The 23,834-nt window shown below is 42.4% G+C and overlaps 1 protein-coding gene across 1 annotated transcript in view; it reads right to left on the bottom strand.

The window, feature by feature from the left end:
- RSU1 (Ras suppressor protein 1) overlaps positions 1-18,673 on the bottom strand; it is a 102,157-nt gene extending 83,484 nt beyond the window's left edge. Inside the window, exons 1-3 of the mRNA XM_060782339.2 lie at positions 18,522-18,673; positions 14,643-14,759; positions 6,118-6,168 (exon numbers count right to left, since the gene is read on the bottom strand). Of these exons, the coding sequence (XP_060638322.1) occupies positions 6,118-6,168; positions 14,643-14,751 (160 nt within the window). The 5' untranslated portion in view covers positions 14,752-14,759; positions 18,522-18,673. The remainder of the gene's footprint in view (positions 1-6,117; positions 6,169-14,642; positions 14,760-18,521) is intronic.
- Positions 18,674-23,834: the final 5,161 nt, after the last annotated feature.

Below are 23,834 nucleotides of genomic sequence, written 5' to 3' on the forward strand. Positions count from 1 at the left end.
TATCAGGCCCACGTAGTCAAGTGGTTCCCAACCCTTTTTTGACCATGAACCACTTGACCAGGACCACTTTGACAAGGGACCACTTTGACCAAGGACTTGACCACTTTGACCAGGGACCACTTTGACCAGAGACCATTCTCCAACATGAGTATCAAAAGGGTTATGAATTAGTTTTGGTCAACTTTGGATTCTGTTTGGTTATTTGGAGTGCTGATTCAGAAAATTGCATTGGATAGACCACATCAGTTCTAGTTTCTAATACAGAATATATTCTATCCAGTAGTTGCCATCTGCTCACCCACAGAAAACCATATAGAGGTGATGCGGTCTATCCAATGCAATTTTCTGAATCGGCACCTCAAATAACTCCAGGAACAGGCCTAAAAACAAAGACACCAAGGTGCCCCAACTTCCAGGTGCCACATGTATTGGCTCCGCTCAGGGGGAGGGAGAAGAAACAGTAGTCCAGAGTCTTGTTGTCATGCCTTGCTTGGGTAGTCAGCCTCTCCCCTCCTGACATCCCAGTTGCCTCAGCACTATAAGAGAGTTTCGTGAGACCAGTCTCTCTTGTTGCAACGGTGTAGTAACGGTGAGGCCGCAGACCATATTTTAGTTCTTGCGGACCACTGGTGGTCCACGGACCACAGGCTGGGAACCACTGATGTAGTCAGTCTATGTCTATCAGTTTTTCTCAATCAAGTAACCTCCAGAAGTACTAAACTGTAACTTCCACAATCCCTAGGCATCATAGGGTGCATCTCCATTGTAGAATTAATGCAATTTGATACCACTTTAACTGCCAGGGCTCAGTGCTATGGAATCCTGGAAGTTGTAGCTTTACAAGCTCTTTCGCCTTCTGCACCAGAGTACTGGTTAACCACCAGAGTGGGTTAAACCCCTGTGCTGGCAGGACTGAAGATCGACAGGTCGCAGGTTCAAATCCGGGGAGAGGCGGATGAGCTCCCTCTATCAGCTCATGCGAGGACATGAGAGAAGCCTCCCACAAGGATGATAAAAACATCAATTCATCCAGGCGTCCCCTGGGCAATGTCCTTGCAGATGGCCAATTCTCTCACACCAGAAGCGACTTGCAGTTTCTCAAGTCGCTCCTGATACGACAAAAAACAACAACAAAAAAACAAAAACAAAAAACAAACAAACAAAAAAAGAGTACTGGTATCTCACCAAACTACAAATCCCAGGATTCCATAGCATTGAGTCATTGACTCATGATAGTTAATCTGCATTAATTAGGACAGTGTGGGTACACCCATTGTGTGCATGCTAGATTGGGAATGATGACATTTGCAGTCCAACACCACAGGAGGGTGGGGAAAGCTTGACAATCTCCCCAAGGGGACATAGGGAGACTTCTAACATAACAAAAGCAAACATTCAACACCTGTATGAAACAGAAGCAAAAATATAAACAACAAACAATACAATACAATACGCAATGAATTAAAAAAGTAATTTAAATAATCATCATTAAATAATTATCAATCAGTAATCATCAATTCTGGCAGACAAAAGAACTCTAACATTCTAGGGTGAGCTCTTTCATTTCATCAGACAGACAGTGTTTTTAATGGGGGAAATGCCTATTACTGAACCTGGGATATTCTGAAGGCAAAGCTTGTGTTATAACACTGAGCTGCACTCCCTCCTTTTGCGTGACTATCATATCACTTTAGCTCCAGATTTAACACCACAATAAATACTCAATTTGCACATCGTTATCTACCGTTTTGGATAAATGTTTTAAAAGACTGCTTTTTCAACTCTGAGTTGTGACCAAATAGAGCTTTAGCTTTCAGTTATGCCCATGGTTTCATTTCATTTCATTTATTTATGAAGGAATATTTATATCTCACACTCCTAACAGGCTCTTGCTTTAGGCAGCTAACAGAAAGGATCTTGATTAAAGAAACGCAAACTAAATCATATAAGGAGGAAGGCATAAAGTACACATGAAAAAATAAATAACACTAAACAGAAAAGTCTGGTTAATCCTATCACCAGGCACTTATTTAAAACCAGACAACCAACAAACACACTGCACGCTGAAAATAAAGTTTTCGAAAATGTCCTAAAGCAGTAGCGAATAATTTCACGGCAATTTTTAAACCTGCTTCCCTCACTGGGTCATGTTGGTGCACTGGGATGCACCATGAGTAATATCACATCACTTTGGACTGCCATTTTAAACAGAAATTGCAATTGAAAAACTGAATTAGGATCTTTCAGAGACTTGAGAGCTTTTGAGGAGTTGTCAGAAAAAATAGCCACTCACTAGCATTGAAGGGATTTTCAGGATAAACAATGTCTTGAAAACTACCTTCAATGTTTTTTTCAATGGAAAATCTTTGGGGGTTGTTGGGGCATTTGGTGGTGTTGGAAGGCCCCAGGTCTCCTATCCCTACCTTAAAGTGCATGCTGGAAGGAAGGAATCCCACTGGAGCATTGCAGCACATACCTGGGAGTTAGCCTGGACCATGCTCTGACTTACAAGCAGCACTGCTTGACTATCAAGCAAAAAGCGGGTGCTAAATAATATCATTCATAAGCTGACTGGCACAACCTGGGGATCACAACCTGACACAGTAAAGGCATCTACTCTTGCGCTTTGCTACTCTGCTGCTGAATATGCATGCCCAGTGTGAAAAACATCTCACCATGTTAAAACAGTGGATGTGGCTCTTAATGAGACATGTTGCATTATGACAGGATGCCTTCATCCCGCACTACTGGAGAAATTACATTGTTTAGCTGGTATTGCACCACCTGATATCCGTCAGGAAGTAGCAGCCAATAATGAAAGTGACATCTCTGACTCATCCTCTGTTCTGATATCAGCCAGCACACCAACACCTTAAATCAAGAAATAGCTTTCTAAGATCTATAGAGATACTTTCAGGAACACCCCAGCAAGCAAGAGTCCAAAAGTGGCAGGCTAAAATCCAGAACTTCAATCCATTGCTGATACCGAATGAGAGACTCCCTCCTGGGCACACAAAAGACTGGGCAACTTGGAAGGCGCTGAACAGACTGCGCTCTGGCACCACGAGGTGCAGAGCCAACTTTAAGAAATGGGGCTACAAAGTGGAGTCCACAATATGCAAGTGTGGAGAAGAGCAAACCACAGACCACTTTCTACAATGCAGCTTGATCCCTGCCACATTCACAACAGAGGACCTTCTTACAGCCACACTAGAGGTACTCCAAGTGGCCAGCTTCTGGTCAAAGGACATTTAGAATAATGCCAAGTTCTTAGCTCTCTGTGTTTTTAAATACATTATAACTGTATCTTCAATTCACCTCTGACACGATAAATAAACATAACCTTAAAGTAACTTCATTAAGGTAAAGGATGGCAAAGACTAGATATATACATAAAGGGCCACTACCAGCAGATTGTTCTAACTTGTGATCTAAATCCAACAAGAGTAATGTTTGGGTTTTTTAAAACTTCAGGTTTATCAAATCATTAAATGGGTTTACCTTAGTTGGGACAAACAATTGGATTTAGACCAATAAATTGGGAAAGTGAGCCACACAACTGTGGGACAGATGGCACAACTGAAAAATAATGTTTGCTTGTAACATCTAAAGAAGTTCTTTATAATCACGCGTGGATCAGAATTGTGCTAACATGTCCACCCAAAGTGCATCTGCACTGTGGAATTAGTGAAGCTTGACTTTAACTGCTATAGCTTAAAGTTATGGAATTGTAAAGAGTTATAGTTTTATAAGATCTTTAATTGTCTCTAACAAACAATGCTGGTTTTGTACCAGACAGCTCTTGGGATTCTATAGCAGTCATGGGGAAACTTTGGCCCTCCAGGTGTTTTGGACTTCAACTCCTACAATTCCTGGCCTCAGCCCCTTTCATTTTTCCCCTGAGGCCAAGAATTGTGGTAATTGAAGTCCAAAACACCTGGAGGGCCAAAGTTTGCCCATGCCTGTTCTATAGCTTTAAGCGATGGTAGTGAAAGCAGTGTCAAAGAGAATTTATTCTATTGCATAGATGCATCCTCTGAGTAAAAAACAAGCATTCCATTACAAACTCCTGTTACTCCAAACACAGTTGACCTGAAGCTTCACTAAACAAATCCAAATAAAATAAAATATCTCAAGAGTGACCTCCACTGGACATGTCAGGCAACACTTTTTTTTTGAAAAATATCACTGACCATGGCAGCTTTCACACCCCCAAAAAAGTGAGAAGCCAATATAACTAACCGTTGCAACGTGTTTTGTGGAGTAAGATTAACTGGGAGAGGCAGTCTCAATACATTCTCGATCAGGTTAAAAGATGCTGGATTATTTAAGAGCCCTGGACCACACAAAGACATCAATGTAAGCATCTTCCATAAGAACAGAGCCGCCGGTGGTGCAATGGGTTAAACCCTAGTGCCAGCAGGACTGAAGACCAACAGGTCACAGGTTTGAATCCAGGGAGAATGCAGATGAGCTCCGTCTGTCAGCTCTAGCTCCCCATGTGGGGACATGAGAGAAGCCTCCCATGAGGATGGCAAAACATCAAAACATCCGGGAATCTCTCACACCGGAAATAACTTGCAGTTTCTCAAGTCACTCTTGACACGTTACAAAAAATCCATATGAATGAACCAATACCTGAACCCCATAATGAATGTACAGATGTGATTATTAGTGGATTATATACAGTAAAGGGAAGATTTGTTTTGTCCCCTTGCTTCTGGTTTGATTTTATATTGCTTTATCATAATTTTCTATTGTCTGTTGGAAAGTAATTGTACAATGCCCAGCAAACCTTGTTTATTATCCAAATGTGTAATTAATAAATAGAGAAATAAGGCAATCCTTTGAGTCGACTTATGGAGAGAAAAAGCAGGATACAAATAAACATAAACATAATAAAAATACAAAGTCTGGAGCCTTCTCTGCCAAAGAATGCTGGTGCCTCACTAAACTAAATCTCCCAGGATTGCATAGGATTGAGCTATGGCAATTATTTTATTAATTTATTTCATTTATATACTGCTTTTCTCTTTGAAACACTTTGGGGGACTCAAAGTGCTTCACAGCAAAGTAAATGGCAATTAAATTAAATTAAATTAGAGCAACATCCCTCAAATAGGATCTCCAGGTGCAGCTCTTAAAGCAGCTTCCTCTTTTGCTTTAGCCAAAAAAAAAAAAAAAAGAAAAAAAGATGAGCATTAGATTCAAGTAAAAAAGGTAATATATAATATAACATAAAATATAATATGGGTTTGTTATTTTTTCTTATTTATGACAACTTTGGGGACACCATGTATGTGCCTGGCCAGTGATGGCCAAGGAAGATGGGATTTGTAGCACAGTACGTCCAAAGGATACCAAGGATGGTTGATTGATTTTAATATTTTTACTTTTGCTCTCTCTCTCTCTTTTTTTAAAGAGCCCCCGAAACCATGTGTATTTCTCCAATCACAGAGGCATGGAAGCAGTCTCTTTCTTCCTTTTCTGCATTAAACACTGATATACCTCCATGCGACAGATATGTTGGTAGAAAGGTGAATGGTGTCTTAAGCAGAAGTCATACAAAAACGGTGGTACAACAAAAATTTGAAACCATGGCACTCCAGGTTACTGTTACACTATAGTTTTCGCTGTTTTTGTCAGTGTGACGGATAGAGCCAGAAACCCTAACACTGGAAATACTGGACATCTCTTTACCTTCCATGCATATTTATTGCTTTAGAAAAATGGACATATTTACTATCAACAACAGAACTGCAAAGCCGGCGGACTCATTTATATGCCAGGAAACTGGGAAGAGATGCTAATATGACCTTAGTGGGGCATATCAAGTGTCACTGACACTGTTTTCTCCAAGTCATTTTGAGGACAGTCTACTCAAGAAATTAATTGCATCTTTTTAAAGGATTAGGTCAAGACTGTCCAAAGTGACAAATAATGAAAGTGAAATTCACTCCTACGCGAGAGTATGGGGGGTGGGGGTGGTTTAACAAACATTTTAAATTTATTATTTATCAGATCTGAACTCCACCTTGGAGAAATTTCTTCCGAGTGGTTTACAAAGTCCCACAATTCATTTATATCTACATTTAAAAAAAATAGAAATTGACTTACTTGTGAGCTTGTTGTGGCTGAGGACCAGCTGGGTGATGTTTGACAGCGTGACTGTTAATGAACAGAAAGAGACAACAAATAAATAAATGGGGGGGAGGGAGATGACATCATAAACACACTTTAATAGGAATATTATCAGAGAAATGGGAGCATATAATGTCCTAAAACTTTAAAAGCTACTATTGCCCAGATGTGGAAAACTTTCTGAGATCCAGGGAACTCCTTACATCTCCCACTTGATTTTGGAAAGCTGAATCCGACAAACATTATGTAATAATAATAATAATAATACAATTTATTTATTTATATCCCACCCTTCTCCCCTAGGGGACTCAGAGCTGATTATAGCATTTACAGTAGACATAGCCAAACATTCAATGCCTCGCTATCACATACAATGAGACACAAACACAGAAAAAGGCAAAGGCTTCTCCTCCATGCTTAACCTGTAAATATGCTTTTGAGGCTTTTATATGCAGTGCCAAGAGAAGAAAAGGCTGGATTTGCTTTCAGGTGATATGCAATTTATGGCATTATCAGCATATATATATAATATAGGTATAAATATAGGAAATAAATAAATAAATACACACTTCTTGTATACAAATATACAATACACCAGGAGTTCCCAAACTTTTTTCAATCACAAAACCCTTCAAAAGACATTTATTTTCTGCAGAAGCCTAACTCCATCCCTCATTTGTTTAATAAAAATATATTCTGGATCATTTTACACAAGTTCAAATGCAGGAGTATAGTAAAGGTAAAGGTTTTCCCCTGATATTAAGTCTAAACGTGCCCAATTCTGGGGGGGGTGGGGGTGGCGCTCATTTCCATTTCTAAGCTAAAGAGCTGGTGTTGCCCGTAGACACCTCATGTGGCTAGCATGACTGCATGCAGTGCCGTTACCTTCCTGCAGAAGCAGTACCTATTGATCTACTCACATTTGCATGTTTTCGAACTGCCAGATTGGCAGAAGCTGGGCCTAACAGCAGCAGCTTCATTTAATTACGGTATGTTGATCTGCAACTATAGCAAATCTGTGTTTAAGATTGTGGGCTATATCGCTGCATTTTGTATTAGCTCCTGGCTCTCCCCAAAGTTATAATGACTTCTCTCTCTTGTTGAATACCATAGCAGCTTACAACAGAATAACTATATTACTTTTTGGACTACACAGTGCCTGAGAAAAGAACTGCATTGCACTCTTAGCAACGCAGCCAATGCTGAAGACAGAAGTTTCACACGTTTTTACAATTTATAACCTAGGGCAAACTTCCTCTCTTAGTAACTGACAATTAACTTCATGATTAATTGCTGTGACTAAACATAGAAATAGTGACAGACAGCTTTGAGAGTTGAGGGCGGTATGCCATTGAAGCTTTTTGACAGCAAAACCCGTCAAGGAAGAACTGTGCTAGACTGTGTCACCGGATCCACAAGATGGCAACCGAGCTTCATTTTCAATGTAGTGCCTGGCTTTTAGAAGTTTATCTTTTAATTTTAGAAGACTAGTTTAATTGCCATGGTAGGAGTCAGAAAAAGCAAAAACAGGGGGGAAATGACATAATTGCAGTGCCTAAAAATACAGTGAATCTTATGCCAACCTGTCATGATGCAAAGATGATAGGTTTTTCAATTTTCTAGATAATAAAATTATTTTAAACAATTACAGTTTGATAATTTGGGCAAAAAGTAATTGAAGAATGGACAGTTCAAACTGTAGATCTTTAGGCACCACAATCCTGTACAGTACAACAAATATTGTGGTGTGTACAGATCCAGTGTATGTAATCTTGGCTCTTACGTCTGCTATGTTACGTGATTTTTTAAATTTTTTAACACCCAAGGAATTGATAGGATTTTCATAGAGGTGAGAGTCATCATTTGTGCCCTAGATTCTTGACCTTTCAGGCTTAGTCAGAAGGGAATGGGGGTCAATGGGAGGGAATTCAATGCATTCAACACAAGAACGTAAGTTGGAATTCTGCTAAAAGTTGCTATGCCTTTGTTCAAAAAGCCATCTCTGAATCCCTCTATAATAAAGGATTTTGCGACGGTCTCTAACAGTCCATTTTTGTGCAAGATATCAGAGCATGTGGTCACCTCACAATTCCAGGGATTCCTGGATGAAAGAGATTTGTTAGATGCATTTTAATCTGGTTTCAAGACTAGTTATGGCACAGAATCAACTTTGGTCACCTTGGCGTAAGACCTATACGAGGAACTGAACAGGGAAATTGTGTCTATTTTGGTTCACTGGACCTCTTCCAATACCATCAGTCATGGTCTACTTCTGGGTACATGGCTTGGATGGAACTTTGGGCACATCTCTACTGTATAATGAATGCAGTCGGACACTATCTTAACTGTCATGGCTCAATAATAAGGGATCCTGGGAGTTGTAGTTTGGTAAGGCACTAGTACTCTTTGGCAGAGAATGCTAAAGGTGTCATGAGTCCATAATATTGAGCAATGGCAGTTAAAGCTGCATCAAATCACATCATTTATACCAGTGGTCCCCAACCTGTGGTTCATGGACCACAAGTGATCCCCAAGAACTAAAATATGGTCCACAGCTTCACCGTTACTACACCATTGCAATGAGAGTGACTGGTCTTGCAAAACCCTCTTATAGTGCTGAGGCAATGGGAATGTTGGGAGGTGAGAGGTTGACTACCCATGAAAGGTGTGACAACAAGCCTTCTGATGGTGGCTTCTCCTCCTCCTCCTCCCTCCCCCTGAGCGGAGCCATTCTATGTGGCTCCTAGAAGCGGGGGCACCTTGGTATCTTGGGTTTTAGGCCTGTTCCTGGGGTTATTTGGGATGCTGATTCATAAAATTAAATTAGATAGGCCACATCAGCTCTAGATTATTAAATATGGTTTTCTGTGGGTGAACAGATGGCAACTACTGGGTGACACATGTTCTGTATAAGAAACTAGATCTGATGTGGTCTATCCAATGCAGTTTTCTGTATCAGCATCCCAAATAACCTAACCGAATCTAAAGAGTAGAGATTCATCCCATTTTTGATATTTTATATTTGTATAATGCATACAATATTTAAATGTACAGCCACAGTTGTCAGTAAATCAGCCTGCCATAAAGCACTATTCCCTTTCTCTATATCTGCTTGTTCAGCATAATTGTACATTGCATTCATATCCCAGCAAATTGCTGGGAATATGGCTGGACTCAGTATTATATGCCTGTTTTCCTTAAAGCAGTTTCTGTATTGTATTACTATATTATCCTTTCTGCTCAAACCACAACAAAGCTGTTGCTATTAATAATATTACCAGGAAATGCCCCATAGGAAACAGAGCTATGTGAAGCTATAAGATAATTGCTACTCAAGTTGCCCAGTGTGGGAACTGAGGTTAATACATTATATCCCCCCCCCCCCCATGACTGGCTATCCAGTTTTTTTTAGAGGGTGTGGTTGGGGTAATAAAACAGGGACATCATTGGATTAGAGTGTCCATCATCTTTTGCAACTGACTGCTGGCTGGCAATCCAACAACTCGCATAGGGCCATGTGTTTCCCATTACAAATTTAAAAATAATTGTATTAAGACACAATCAAGCAAAGAAGACATATAGGATTAGAGTAGAGAGAGGTGCTGGACTTCAACTCTATGGATCCTCACCACTATTTATGTGGACTAGGGTTACTAGGAGTTGCAATCCTACAACATCTAGAGGTCTACATGATCACCACTCGTTGGAGCCCCAGGTGGCACAATGGGTTAAACCCTTGTGCCAGCAGGACAGCTGACCAACAGGTCAGTGGTTTGAATCTGGGAGAGTGGGTTGAGCTCCCTCTGTCAGCTTCAGTTTCCCATGCGGGGGCATGAGAGAAGCCTCGCACAAGGATGGTCAAACATCAAACATCCGGGTATCCCCTGGGCAACGTCCTTGCACACAGCTGGTTCTCTCACACTAGAAGCAACTTGTAGTTTCTCAAGTCACTCCCGACACGAAAAAAGAATCACAACTGGTGGATAAGACTGCTGTCTTTTTCCATAGTTGAGATACACTAATTCTTATTTCACTTTTAAAATGTTCAAACAGAACTCACATTGTATAAAAACAGAACCTTGGGGCCCCTCTTACTCCGATACTTCAGAGGGACCCATACATACTGGCCTGGCTTTGTAGTTATTTGTGTTTGCCACTGACTTGATGCTATAATGGCTAGAGATGGGAGTTTGCAAAAGAGACAGGAGTGCATCTGCCCTTTTGAATTAAGGCAGTTTGACACCACTTTATCTGCCACGGCTCAATTTTCAATGCTGTGGAATAATGGGAGTTGTAGTCTGGTGATGCACCAGCGTTCTCTGGCAGAGAAGGCTAAAGACCTTGTAAAATTACAATTCACATGATTCCATGTCACTGAGCCATGGCTGTTAAAGCGGTGTCAAACTACACTAATTCTATAATGTAGGTGCACCCACTTCTCTGTTGAAAGGGGAGTTTTCCTGCTTTTGTTGTTATGTGCTCCTGGGCAACGTCCTTGTAGACGGCCAATTCTCTCACACTAGAAGCAACTTGCAATTTCTCAAGTCACTCTTGCCATGGAAAAAAGTCATTTCTGACTTCTGGACACTTTATTACAGGGTTTCTGGGGCTGAGAGTGTGTGATTTGCCCAAGGTTTACCTGTTTGGAAATTGCAGTGGAAATTAGACCTTTGTGATCCCATCCCAGTGACTAGAAAGCTATGGTCTTTCAATGTTTGCAACCAAATTTGAAAATGGCTACTCACTCCTCGGGTATGATATATGTACGTCTTTTTAAAAAGGAAAAAGAAAATCCTTTGTTGACATATAGATGAGGCATTTTCATAATCACCGTTCATTCCCGTCTAGCCAAAAAAGCTTTAACTCGGGTCCCATGTGGCCCAGACATTAGCAAGTACAACTGCCTAATTAACCAAATGCCACAAAGGGAACCAAAGTGCGGCATCTGCCTAATAAGCTCCCTAGATCTAAAACAATAAATAACTTAAATATCTCTGACATTATTAAGCAATATGATAATTTCTGATGGGATAATTTAATGTTTCAGATAAAAGGAACTCTTGAGACAGGTGTTGCTACTTAACTAATGTCACATCATGAAAAAGAAAGCCTGTTACAGCAGATCTGAATTAATTATAAGGTAATTAGCATACAGTTAGACTCTGTCTGTCTCTGAAGAATCAGAGGACAGGTTGCTAATCCAAAGAAAAGACACTTCATTGCTTCAGATTCCTTTACTAGCTGCAAAGGCATTACTAATTTATGCTTAAATCAGAGAATACGCTATAAAAGAAGATTAAGGAAAGGTCTCTGTTGATATGATCTTTTCCAGTCCTTTATAATCTTTGGCACCAGAAGTGGAGTTTTTCAGAATATGAAATTATTCCTGCAAAGGAAATAATGTTTTTATTCTTAGAAGGACCATTATTTTGGGTGGGAGCAGACTCTTTTAGTGTCTCCTTCAGAAGGAAGCAGCAAACAAAATATAGTAGCTGACTTGACCATGAAGTTGACCATAAAACTGTCCCAAAGAACCTAGAGATCCCTAGAAAGGTGTTTTCTCAGGTAAATAAAACGTGGTTCTTTTATTCGTGGTTTTTCCACTTTTGCAGGAGTTCACAACCCCTAATCCCCACAATAGTGAAGTGGCCTACAATATAGGAATTGCCCACATCAAACAAAAATGAGAAATCATGATCAAATTGGATGTGTTTAGCACATATCTAGAAGAGGTGTTCCCTCAACTGATGAAAGACATCTGTTTGTCATAACATGTTTATTTAGTACTTAATTTGTAAGTCTGATAGCAGAAGCACATATGTATTTGTCTGGTTATAGTAAAGGTAAAAGTAAAGGTTTTTCCCTGACATTAAGTCCAGTGGTGTCCAACTCTGGGGGGTGGTGCTCATCTCCATTTCTAAGCCGAAGAGCCGGCGTTGTCCATAGACACCTCCAAGGTCATGTGGCCGGCATGACTGGATGAAGTGCCGTTATCTTCCCGCTGGCGTGGTACCTATATTGATCTATTCACATTTGCATGTTTTCGAACTGCTAGGTTGGCAGAAGCTAGGGCTAACAGTGGGAGCTCAAGCCACTCCCCGGATTTGAACCAGCGAAATTTTGGTCAGCAGGTTCAGCAGCTCAGTGGTTTAACCTACTGCGTCACTGTGGGCTCCTGACTGGTTATAGTACCCCTAATTATGATGGGAAAAATGTCCTGAAATTCTTTGATTCCTATGATTTTATAATTTCCTGAATAGTTTGCAATCATCATGTAAATTCATGACTGCAAATTGAAATAAGCAAATGCAGTGAATGCACAAAAAAGTATAGTACAAAAGAGGCAAAACTTCAATTCCTGAGTATACTAAAGCTATCAAATATTAGAAGAATTAGGGAAGGGAAACTCAGCTTACCCACATGAAAAAAAATATTCTTGCTTCCAGAGGTGTTTGTGGGTGTTTTTAGATACTCCAGTGCTTCCAGACCAAATATAGTCAATATATAGGGATGATTATTCATGATTTCAGGTGTATTAGAATGTATACCCTATGGATACAGTGACTGCAGTGTATTTGCCTATATGTTAAGGACATATTTAGAATTATAGAATCATAAGAGTTGGGAGGAACCCCAAGGGCTATCCAGTCCAACCTGATTCATTTTCTGTGTCAGTAACGACTCGAGAAACTGGATGTTTTACCATCTTGTAGGAGGCTTCTCTCATGTCCCCACATGAGAAGCTGAAGCTGTCAGATGGGAGCTCACCCCACTCCCCAGATTTGAATCACTGACCTTTTGGTCAGCAGTCTTGCCGGCACAAGGGTTTAACTCATTGTGCCACCAGGGGCGCCATGCAAGAATGCACAATCAAAGCTCTCCTAGCAGATGGTAATTCAGTCTCTGCTTAAAAACCTCCAGAGAAGGACACTGGATCTAGCAAAAGCCTCTCACGGCCCATCAGCAACTGTGAAAGAAACCAACTGCAAAAGGAGGGAGGGAGAAAAGTGGTAAACATTAATTCCTCCATCCTTCCACTTTCCTGCACCAGAAATAAATCTGAGTAGAACTGATGGACAAATTGAATCCTTGGATCCAACCTAATTATTTCAATTATATAATTTCAATTTAGAACATTCCAAATATATAAAAAGGAGAAGAGCCTAGCTGAATTTGGATAAGAGCCTATGTAGCTGAGCACCTTGTTTCCTAATCACATTTCTCTAGAGAACACACCAGCAAGAGAAAGAAGACTAAATCCAACAGTTAGATTACATCTGTTGAATCAATGGAATTTAAGTAAGTTTTGTCTTACCCAGCTCCAACTGATTCAATCAGTCTAGTCTCATTGGGTCAACTAATTAGATTTAGGCCAAGAGAAACAATCTCCTACTGCCAAAGCTCTCCAGCACCTATTGGTCAAAGGCACTTTCTGTATAATCGTGGAGAAAACCATCCAGAGAACTAGCCACTGAATTCTTCGTCTCAACAATTACTACAACTCCACAGCATCATGGGTCAGTATTGAAATTATTAATATTCCCATACTGCAAGCAGAACATGGGGTGGAAAAAGGCATTTCATTCCAGGACATTCCAGCTCATACGCTTGGCCATTAGGAACCCACCTGTCACCTGTGTGTCCAAGAAAAAAAGTAAACAAAACAAAACAATATTCTTCCAAAATTCTTCTCAATCTCTTATACTCAAACTATTGTATCTGGAGAATGATTTGAAATTTTAATTAGAAGTTTTAACTGCTAGGTTCCTATAGGAACTACCAATTCCTTTTGATTAGCCAAAATAGTATAGTGGTTTGAGTGTTTGACCACAGTTTTAGAGACTGGGGTGTTATTATTATTGTTAGTGTTATTGTTATGATTATTATTAGGGCCCCTGTTGGCGCAGGGATTAAACCGCTGAGCTGCTAAACTTGCTGACTGAAAGGGTGGTGGTTCAAATCCAGAGAGCGGGGTGAGCTCCTGCTGTTAGCCCCAGCTTCTGTCAACCTAGCAGTTTGAAAACATGCAAATGTGAGTAGATCAATAGGTACTGCTTCTGCAGGAAGGTAACGGCACTTCATGTAGTCATGCCGGCCATGTGACTAGGAGGCGTCTTTGGACAATGCCAGCTCTTTGGCTTAGAAATGGAGATGAGCACCAACCCCCACAGAGTCAGACACGACTAGACTTAATGCCAAGGGGAAACTTTTACTTTTATTCTTCTTCTTAATAATAATAATAATAATCATCATCATCATCATCATCATCATCTATATTCTGCTTCTTCTCTCCCAAAGGAGATTCAAAGCAGCTCTTGGTGACTCACACACTCTCATCCTCAGAAAGTCCCATGATAAGGTCACCTTATGGTCACCATAAGTCAGAAATGACTTGAAGTCACACATAACAACAAGTTCCTTTTAATAACCAGTTGTCTACAGAAGCAAGGTTGCTGTTGCAGAAATGCAAAAGCATTAAAGCAGAGCCGAGAAATACTTACACAAACCAGGTATGTCTAGCATGTTAGAGATTCCCCGGTCGCACATGTCGACTTCCAAGATGTTCTTCTCCCGACTCTCCTCCACAATTTTTTTCAAGGATTTGGACATGATGGAAGCTGCAAAAAGAACAGAGGTATATTGCAGCAGGTCAAGAAAAGATACATAAAGCTGAAAGGACATTTCTTTTACTGTATCAGATAAGCCAATCTCAAATGAAATCAATTGGAGGGGGAGAACTTGCTCACTCCAGTGATCTCAATGTGACAGAAAAGGCATAAAGGTCATGAAAAAACACAATGCCTGCATGTTGTGATTCTTCATTTTATGGTAGAAGATAGGCCATCTTGATGTGAAATTGTGTCTCCCAATTAGGAGCTTGTTCAAAATATTTTGCAGTGAGCTATCTTCTAAAATGATGCTGTTAGCTGGTCCTCTTCTACCAAGAAGATGGGTTTTGGGAAACATGAAGGCTGAGAATAGAACAGGGACGTGGATTTTCCTCTGTTGCTAATCTGATGACATCTATATTGAAGAATGAATGCATTGGCACCACTTTAATTGCCATAGTTCAGTGCTATGCAATCCTGGAAGTTATAGTTTTACAAGGTCTTTAACCTTCTTTACCAAAGAGTGTTGGTGCCTCATCAAACTGCAACTCCCATTATTCCACAGCATTGATCTGTGACAGATAAAGTGACATCAGATTGTATTAATTCTACAGTGTAGATCAGGCATGGGCAAACCTGGACCCTCCGGCTGTTAGGAATTATGGGAGTTGAGGTCCAAAACACCTGGAGGGCTGAAGTTTACCCATGCCTGATGTAGATGCACCCATAGTTCTGGAGGTAGGTCTTGCTCATGCATTTTGATTGCTTTTGTTTGTTTGTGCATTATATAACCTTTGGAAATCCATTTTCCAAATGCTTTGGAATGGCACCTGGATCCTGGAACCCATCAAATCTGGATGAAGATTGTTCTCCGGAGAAAGAAGATATTACAACAATTTGCCCCTCAGCTCTGGATGGAAAGTGTCAATACTTTAGAAGTGATTCCTTGCTCTTCATGCAGGGACTATCAGGTCCTGTTGAACTACTATGATACAACATATGGACAGAGAGATGTATATACATTAATTTATGTCTAGGAGTATACTTAAGACTAATTTACGACAATTATTCAGTTTATCTTTTTATCCTTTGTCACCAAGCACAAAGCAGCTGCACACAATAACATCCTGCAGAAACTTACTGGCAGCGCATGGGGAGCAGACCCACAATTAATAAGTACATCAGCTCTGGCAAGCGAGGTTTATATATCTGAGGAATGTCCAGGGTGCCTGACAAGTGTTTTAATGTGTTATATTTTAACTATGTTGCTCAGGCTTGTCCCCATGTAAGCCGCTCCAAGTCCTTTCGGGGAGATGGAGGTGGGATACAAAAATAAAGTTGTTGTTGTTGTTGTTGTTGTGAATGTTGCAACTGGCCACTTTGATTAGCACTGAATGGCCATGCCTGGCTGGTTGCTGCCTGGAGGGATCCTTTTGCTTTGGCTTTGAAGCTGCAAGGCCATTAAATGCTAATCAAGGCGACCAATTGCAACATTCACACTTGCCTCAAACAGACAAGAGTTCTTTCTCCCACCCTGGACATTCCACAGATATATAAACTCCCCTTGCCTTGTTTCCAACAGATCTCACAACCTCGGAGGATTTTTTTTTGTCGTGTCAGGAGCGACTTGAGAAACTGCAAGTCGCTTCTGGTGTGAGAGAATTGGCCGTCTGCAAGGACATTGCCCAGGGGACGCCCAGATGATTTGATGTTTTTATCATCCTTTTGGGAGGCTTCTCTCATGTCCTCGCATGAGGAGCTGGAGCTGATAGAGGGAGCTCATCTGCCTCTCCCCAGATTCGAACCTGCGACCTGTCGGTCTTCAGTCCTGCCAGCACAGGGGTTTAACCCACAGCGCCACCGGGGGCTCCATACCTCTGAGGATGCCTGCTATAGATGGGGGTGAAACGTCAGGAGAGAATGCTTCTGGAACATGGCCATACAGCCTGGAGAAACTCACAGCAACCCAGTGATTTTGGCCACGAAAGCCTTTGGTAACAGATTATTTGGATACACATAGAGAGAGATCTTGGAGAAAGGTCCCCAGTCTTAACAGGAAATTAATTGATGCTTATTTATTTATTTATTTATTATAGTGTTTATATTCTGCCCTTCTCACCGTGCAGGGGACTCAGGGCAGATTACAATGTACATATACATGGCAAACATTCAATGCCATAGACTCACAACATATATACACAGACACATTGAGGCTATTTAACATTCCAGCTTTTTGATGAGGATATTCTGGCCACCAGGGGAGCTGTCGCTTCACCGTCCATTTGTGACATTGATGAAGTACTTCCTCATTCTTTGCATGCTCGCTGGAGATTTTTAAGGCATCGTATATTTTATTTATTTATTTATTCATTTATTTCTAAATCAAACTTATATGCCGCCACTCCCCTGGGGCTCAGAGCGGCTTACAAGAACAGGCTAAAATCTAACACAATTTAAAAACAATTTAAAACAATTTAAAAACAATTTAAAACAACAATATCAGAGATCAAAGGCCTGTCGAAACAGATATGTCTTACACGCCCTGTGGAAAGCTGATAGGTCCTGGCAGAGTATTCCAGAGTGAAGCCTCCCCGTATAAGCGGTACCTAAATTTCCTACTTGACAGATGCAACTGTCTTTCGGGCTGCAAAGGTCGACATCAAGCTACACAAACTGGTTGGAAGCTTACTCTGACCTGGGTTGGCTTAAAACTCAAGACCTTTAGGTCAGTGGTGATCTTAATGCAGCTGACTCCCAGCCAGCTGCGCCACAGTCCTGGTGCTTGCCATGCATCCTTCATCCAGGTAACTTTACACACAGTGCTTTTAATAATTTTGAGCATGAAACAAAGTTTGTGTCCACTGAACCATCAGAATGCAGAGGTGTCACTCTCTCTGCTACCAGGGATGTAGATAATTTTGGATTTGGGCGAGTTTTGGAATTCTGGATAAGGGATGCTAAATCAGTTGTCACATTGCTCTCAATGGGCCACTATTTTTTTTCAGGGCTAGGGGTGTATCTACAGTCATAGAGTCATAGAGTCGGAAGAGACCTCATGGGCCATCCAGTCCAACCCCCTGCCAAGGAGCAGGAATATTGCATTCAAAGCACCCCTGACAGTTGGCCATCCTATCATGACCCTAGGCTAAGTTCCAAAGAAGGAGCCTCCACCACACTCTGGGGCAGAGAATTCCATTGCTGAATGGCTCTCACAGTCAGGAAGTTCTTCCTCATGTTTAGATGGAATCTCCTTTCTTGTAGTTTGAAGCCATTGTTCCGCATCCTAGTCTCCAAGCTTGCTCTCTCCTCCCTGTGACTTCTTCTCACATATTTATACATGGCTATCATGTCTCCTCTCAGCCTTCTCTTCTTTGGGCTAAACATGCCCAGCTCTTTAAGCCGCTCCTCATAGGGCTTGTTCTCCAGACCCTTGATCAGACCCTTGTAGAACTAATGCAGCTTGACACCACTTTTAAGTGCCATGGGCTCAACGCTATGCAATCCTGGGAGTTGGGGGCGCATCAGGGCATTTGGTAGAGAAGGCTAAAGCCCTTCTAAAACTACATCTCCCGAGATTCCATAACAGTGAACGTTTGAGGTTAAAACGGTGTCAATCTGCATTAATTCTCCAGTACAGATACAGGTCACACTGTCTCAGCCTCAGAGGAAGCTAGAATTGCAGGGAAGGAAGAGAGGATGACCCTCTGCCCCCTCCCCGGCCAGATCGAGGAAGGCGAGCCATCTGCTCTGAAGCATCTCCAAGGAACTCACCCTCTGTAGGAAGGGAAGGGACCGGGGCGCTGGATCTCGGTCGAGGCGGTCAGGTCCACTCCAGGCTCTTTTCCGAAGCCCCCGCCCTGTTACGCTGCTGCCTCCTCCCAGTGCGCAGGCGCAGTCCCAACCCCAGACACCCGACCCTCTCCTTCGCTCCAAGTAAGGAGAAGCAGCGCTCGGGGCAGCCCCGGCCCCGCCCACAGTTTGGAATGTGCAGCCCGCGGCCAACCAATCCGAGAGGAATCTCCACCTTTGCCCGGCGGCTATTGGTCGAGACGCCTCAAGAGCTAGCCAATGGGATTCGGGAAAGTCGAGGATACAATTCAGCAGCTCAAGGGAAGGAAGTGAAGGCAAAGTTGTGCCGGGGAGTGCAACAACATTGTGGAATGGCTACACTTTGACACCGCTTTAATTGCCATGGCTCAGGACTAAGGAATCGCGAGAGTTACAGTTTGATGAAATGGTTGCAGCAAAGTTGAGGCCAGTAATGAAATAAAAGGGCACACGCTTCTCATTTCTATCAGCCCATTATAACATAAAGAGGAAGTTAGCCCAGGGTCATGATTCTGCAATGATGCCACTGTCATAAGGTATTAGATAAGGGCATGGTAGGCGTAAGGCAAGGCTGCATCCTCTCACCCAACCTTTTTAACTTGTATGCAGAACACATCATGTGATGTGCGGGGCTTGATGAATGCAAGGCTGGGGTGAAAATTGCTGGAAGAAACATTAACAACCTCAGATATGCAGATGACACCACTCTGATGGCCGAAAGCGAGGAGGAGCTGAGGAGCCTTCTAATCAAGGTGAAAGAAGAAAGCGCAAAAGCTGGGTTGCAGCTAAACATAAAAAAACCAAGATTATAGCAACAAGAATGATTGACAACTGGAAAATAGAGGGAGAAAATGTGGAGGCCGTGACAGACTTTGTATTTCTAGGTGCAAAGATTACTGCAGATGCAGACTGTGGCCAGGAAATCAGAAGACGCTTACGTCTTGGGAGGAGAGCAATGTCCAGTCTCGATAAAATAGTAAAGAGTAGAGACATCAGACTGGCAACAAAGATCCGCCTAGTCAAAGCCATGGTATTCCCTGTAGTCACCTACGGATGTGAGAGCTGGACCTTAGGGAAGGCTGAGCGAAGGAAGATCGATGCTTTTGAGCTGTGGTGTTGGAGGAAAGTTCTGAGAGTGCCTTGGACAGCGAGAAGATCCAACCAGTCCATCCTCCAGGAAATAAAGCCCAACTGCTCATTGGAGGGAAGGATACTAGAGACAAAGTTGAAGTACTTTGGCCACATCATGAGGAGACATGAAAGCCTAAAGAAGACAATTATGCTGGGGAAAGTGGAAGGTAAAAGGAAGAGGGGCCGACCAAGGCCAAGATGGATGGATGGCATCCTTGAAGTGACTGGACTGACCTTGAAGGAGCTGGGGGTGGTGACGGCTGACAGGGAGCTCTGGCGTGGGCTGGTCCATGAGGTCACGAAGAGTCGGAGACAACTGAACGAATGAACAACAACAAGGAGGGTAATGGAAACCAGTTTATTGCCTTCGTTCATTCTTCTGCCTCCTCCTCCTCCTGCATCCTTCGTTCATCCTCCAGAATACTGAAATGTTCGGATAGAGTGATGCCAGGACAATGGGAGGTAATATTATTTAAAGCAGGGATCCTCAAACTAAGGCCTGGGGGCCAGATCTGGCCCTCCAAGGTAATTTATTTATTATTATTATTTATTTATTTCGGGCACTTCTACCCCGCCCTTCTCAACCCCTGGGGGGACTCAGGGTGGCTTACAACCGGCACAATTCGATGCCAACAATTCAACAGATAAAATACATAACAGCAATAGCCACAATAGTTAAAAACAATCAATTAATACAATAACAACTAAAAAGACAATCTAGTGGTCAACGTTCACCGAGTTCTAAAATCCGTAAGTCCATTCAGCATTACCATAGCCCTTTCCAAATTCTGGTTGTCATTACCTTATCAGTCTGTCAGATTACCCAAAGGCCTGGTCCCATATCCATGTTTTCAGCCTCCTTCTGAAGGAGAGGAGGGATGTTGATGACCTAATTTCCCCAGGGAGTGAATTCCACAAGCGAGGGGCCACCACTGAGAAGGCCCTGTCCCTCGTCCCCACCAGTCTCACTTGTGATAGAGGCGGGGCCGAGAGCAGGGCCTCCCCAGAAGATCTTAAACTCCGAGGTGGGACATAAAAGGAGATACGTTCGGACAGGTACTCTGGGCCGGAGCCGTATAGGGTTTTATAGGTCAAAACCAGCACTTTGAATTGTGCTCGGAACTGGATCGGCAGCCAGTGGAGCTGACATAACAGAGGGGTGGTATGTTCCCTGTATGACGCTCTGTTGATTAATCTAGCTGCCGCCCATTGGACTAGCTGAAGTTTCCGAACAGCTTTCAAAGGCAACCCCACATAGAGCACGTTGCAGTAATCTGTTCGGGATGTAACAATTTACCCGGCCCTCGCTCAGGGTCAACCTAAGTCTGAAACTACTTGAAAGCACACAACAACAACAATCTTATCTCATCAGCCAAAAGCAGGCCCACACTTCCCGTTAAAATATTAATACGTTTATATTTGTTAAAATTGTTATTCATTTCAATTATTGTATTGTTTTTAAGTGTTTTTACACTACAAATAAGATATGTGCAGTGTGCATAGGAATTCATTCATTTTTTTCCCAAATTTTAATCCGGCCCTCCAACAGTTTGAGTGACTTTGACCTGGCCCTCTGTTTAAAAAGTATGATGACCCCTGATTTAAAGCATATTGTTGACTACTGAAAGTAAACTGGTGGAATATGAACCTTTTCTTCTGGCAGGCCTACCCAATCATTTTTAAACTATGATTTTTACATTTATCCTATATTACTATGGCATTTTAAACTTTGTACCATGTATTTTAATGTATGTGTTTTATAGAATGTAATATATATAGTAAGGTAAAGGTTTTCCCCTGACATGAAAGAATTCATGAAGAAGAAGAAGAAGAAGAATTCAAACAAATAGCCAACAGCTGTAGGGAAAAGGTCCGCAAGGCTAAAGCAAAAAACGAGCTCAGACTTGCCAGGGACATTAAAAACAATAAAAAGGCCTTCTATTCTTATGTCAGTAGAAAAAGGAAAAACAAGGAGGCGATAGGACCTCTTTGAGGAGAAGATGGGGCAATGCTGACAGGGGATAGGGAAAAGGCAGAACTACTTAATGCCTTCTTTGCCTCGGTCTTCTCACAAAAAGAGAGTCTTCAACCTCAGCAAGATGGAGTGGATGAGGGATTGGAGGACATCCAACCCCAAATTGGGAAAGAATTCGTCCAGGAATACCTGGCCGCTCTTAATGAGTTCAAGTCCCCAGGGCCAGATCAACTACACCCAAGAGTACTGAAGGAACTAGCGGAAGTCATTTCGGAACCATTGGCAACCATCTTTGAGAGTTCTTGGAGAACGGGAGAAGTTCCAGCAGATTGGAGGAGGGCCAATGTGGTCCCAATCTTCAAGAAGGGAAAAAAGGACGACCCAAACAACTACCGTCCGGTCAGCCTCACGTCGATACCGGGCAAGATTCTGGAAAAGATTGTTAAGGAAGCGGTCTGCAAACACTTAGAAACAAATGCAGTCATCGCTAATAGTCAACATGGATTTATCAAAAACAAGTCATGCCAGACTAATCTGATCTCTTTCTTCGATAGAGCTACAAGCTGGGTAGATGCGGGGAATGCCGTGGATGTAGCGTACCTGGATTTCAGTAAGGCCTTCGACAAGGTCCCCCATGACCTTCTGGCAAGGAAACTAGTCCAATGTGGGCTAGGCAAAACTACGGTGAGGTGGATCTGTAATTGGTTAAGTGGACGAACACAGAGAGTGCTCACTAATGCTTCCTCTTCATCTTGGAAAGAAGTGACAAGTGGAGTGCCGCAGGGTTCCGTCCTGGGCCCGGTCCTGTTCAACATCTTTATTAATGACTTAGATGAAGGGCTAGAAGGCATGATCATCAAGTTTGCAGACGACACCAAATTGGGAGGGATAGCCAATAGTCCAGAGGACAGGAGCAGGATTCAAAACGATCTTGACAGATTAGAGAGATGGGCCAAAACTAACAAAATGAAGTTCAACAGTGACAAATGCAAGATACTCCACTTTGGCAGAAAAAATGAAATGCAAAGATACAGAATGGGTGACGCCTGGCTCGAGAGCAGTACGTGTGAAAAAGATATTGGAGTCCTCGTGGACAACAAGTTAAACATGAGCCAACAATGTGATGTGGCGGCAAAAAAAGCCAATGGGATTTTGGCCTGCATCAATAGGAGCATAGTGTCTAGATCGAAGGAAGTAATGCTACCCCTCTATTCTGCTTTGGTTAGACCACATCTGGAATATTGTGTCCAATTCTAGGCACCACAATTCAAGAGAGATATTGACAAGCTGGAATGTGTCCAGAGGAGGGCGACTAAAATGATCAAGGGTCTGGAGAACAAGCCCTATGAGGAGCGGCTTGGGGAGCTGGGCATGTTTAGCCTGAAGAAGAGAAGGCTGAGAGGAGATATGATAGCCATGTATAAATATGTGAGAGGAAGCCACAGGGAGGAGGGAGCAAGCTTGTTTTCTGCTTCCTTGGAGACTAGGACGCGGAACAATGGCTTCAAACTACAAGAGAGGAGATTCCATCTGAACATTAGGAAGAACTTCCTGACTGTGAGAGCCGTTCAGCAGTGGAACTCTCTGCCCCGGAGTGTGGTGGAGGCTCCTTCTTTGGAAGCTTTTAAGCAGAGGCTGGATGGCCATTTGTCAGGGGTGATTTGAATGCAATATTCCTGCTTCTTGGAAGGGGGTTGGACTGGATGGCCCATGAGGTCTCTTCCAACTCTTTGATTCTATTCTATGAAGTCCAGTCGTGTCTGACTCATAGAATCATAGAATCATAGAATCATAGAATCATAGAATCATAGAATCAAAGAGTTGGAAGAGACCTCGTGGGTCATCCAGTCCAACCCCCTGCCAAGAAGCAGTAATATTGCATTCAAATCACCCCTGACAGATGGCCATCCAGCCTCTGTTTAAAAGACTCTGGGGTGTGGTGCTCATCTCCATTTTTAAGCCAAAGAGCCGGCATTGCCCATAGACACCTCCAAGGTCATGTGGCCAGCATGACTGCATGGAGCGCCGTTACCTTCCCGCCGGAGCGGTACCTGTTGATCTACTCACATTTGCATGTTTTGGAACTGCTAGGTTGGCAGAAGCTATGGCTAACAGCGGAAGTTCATGCCGCTCCCCGGATTTGAACCTGT

This window comes from Anolis sagrei, chromosome 6 (assembly GCF_037176765.1).
Source record: "Anolis sagrei isolate rAnoSag1 chromosome 6, rAnoSag1.mat, whole genome shotgun sequence".
Lineage (NCBI taxonomy): Eukaryota > Metazoa > Chordata > Lepidosauria > Squamata > Dactyloidae > Anolis > Anolis sagrei.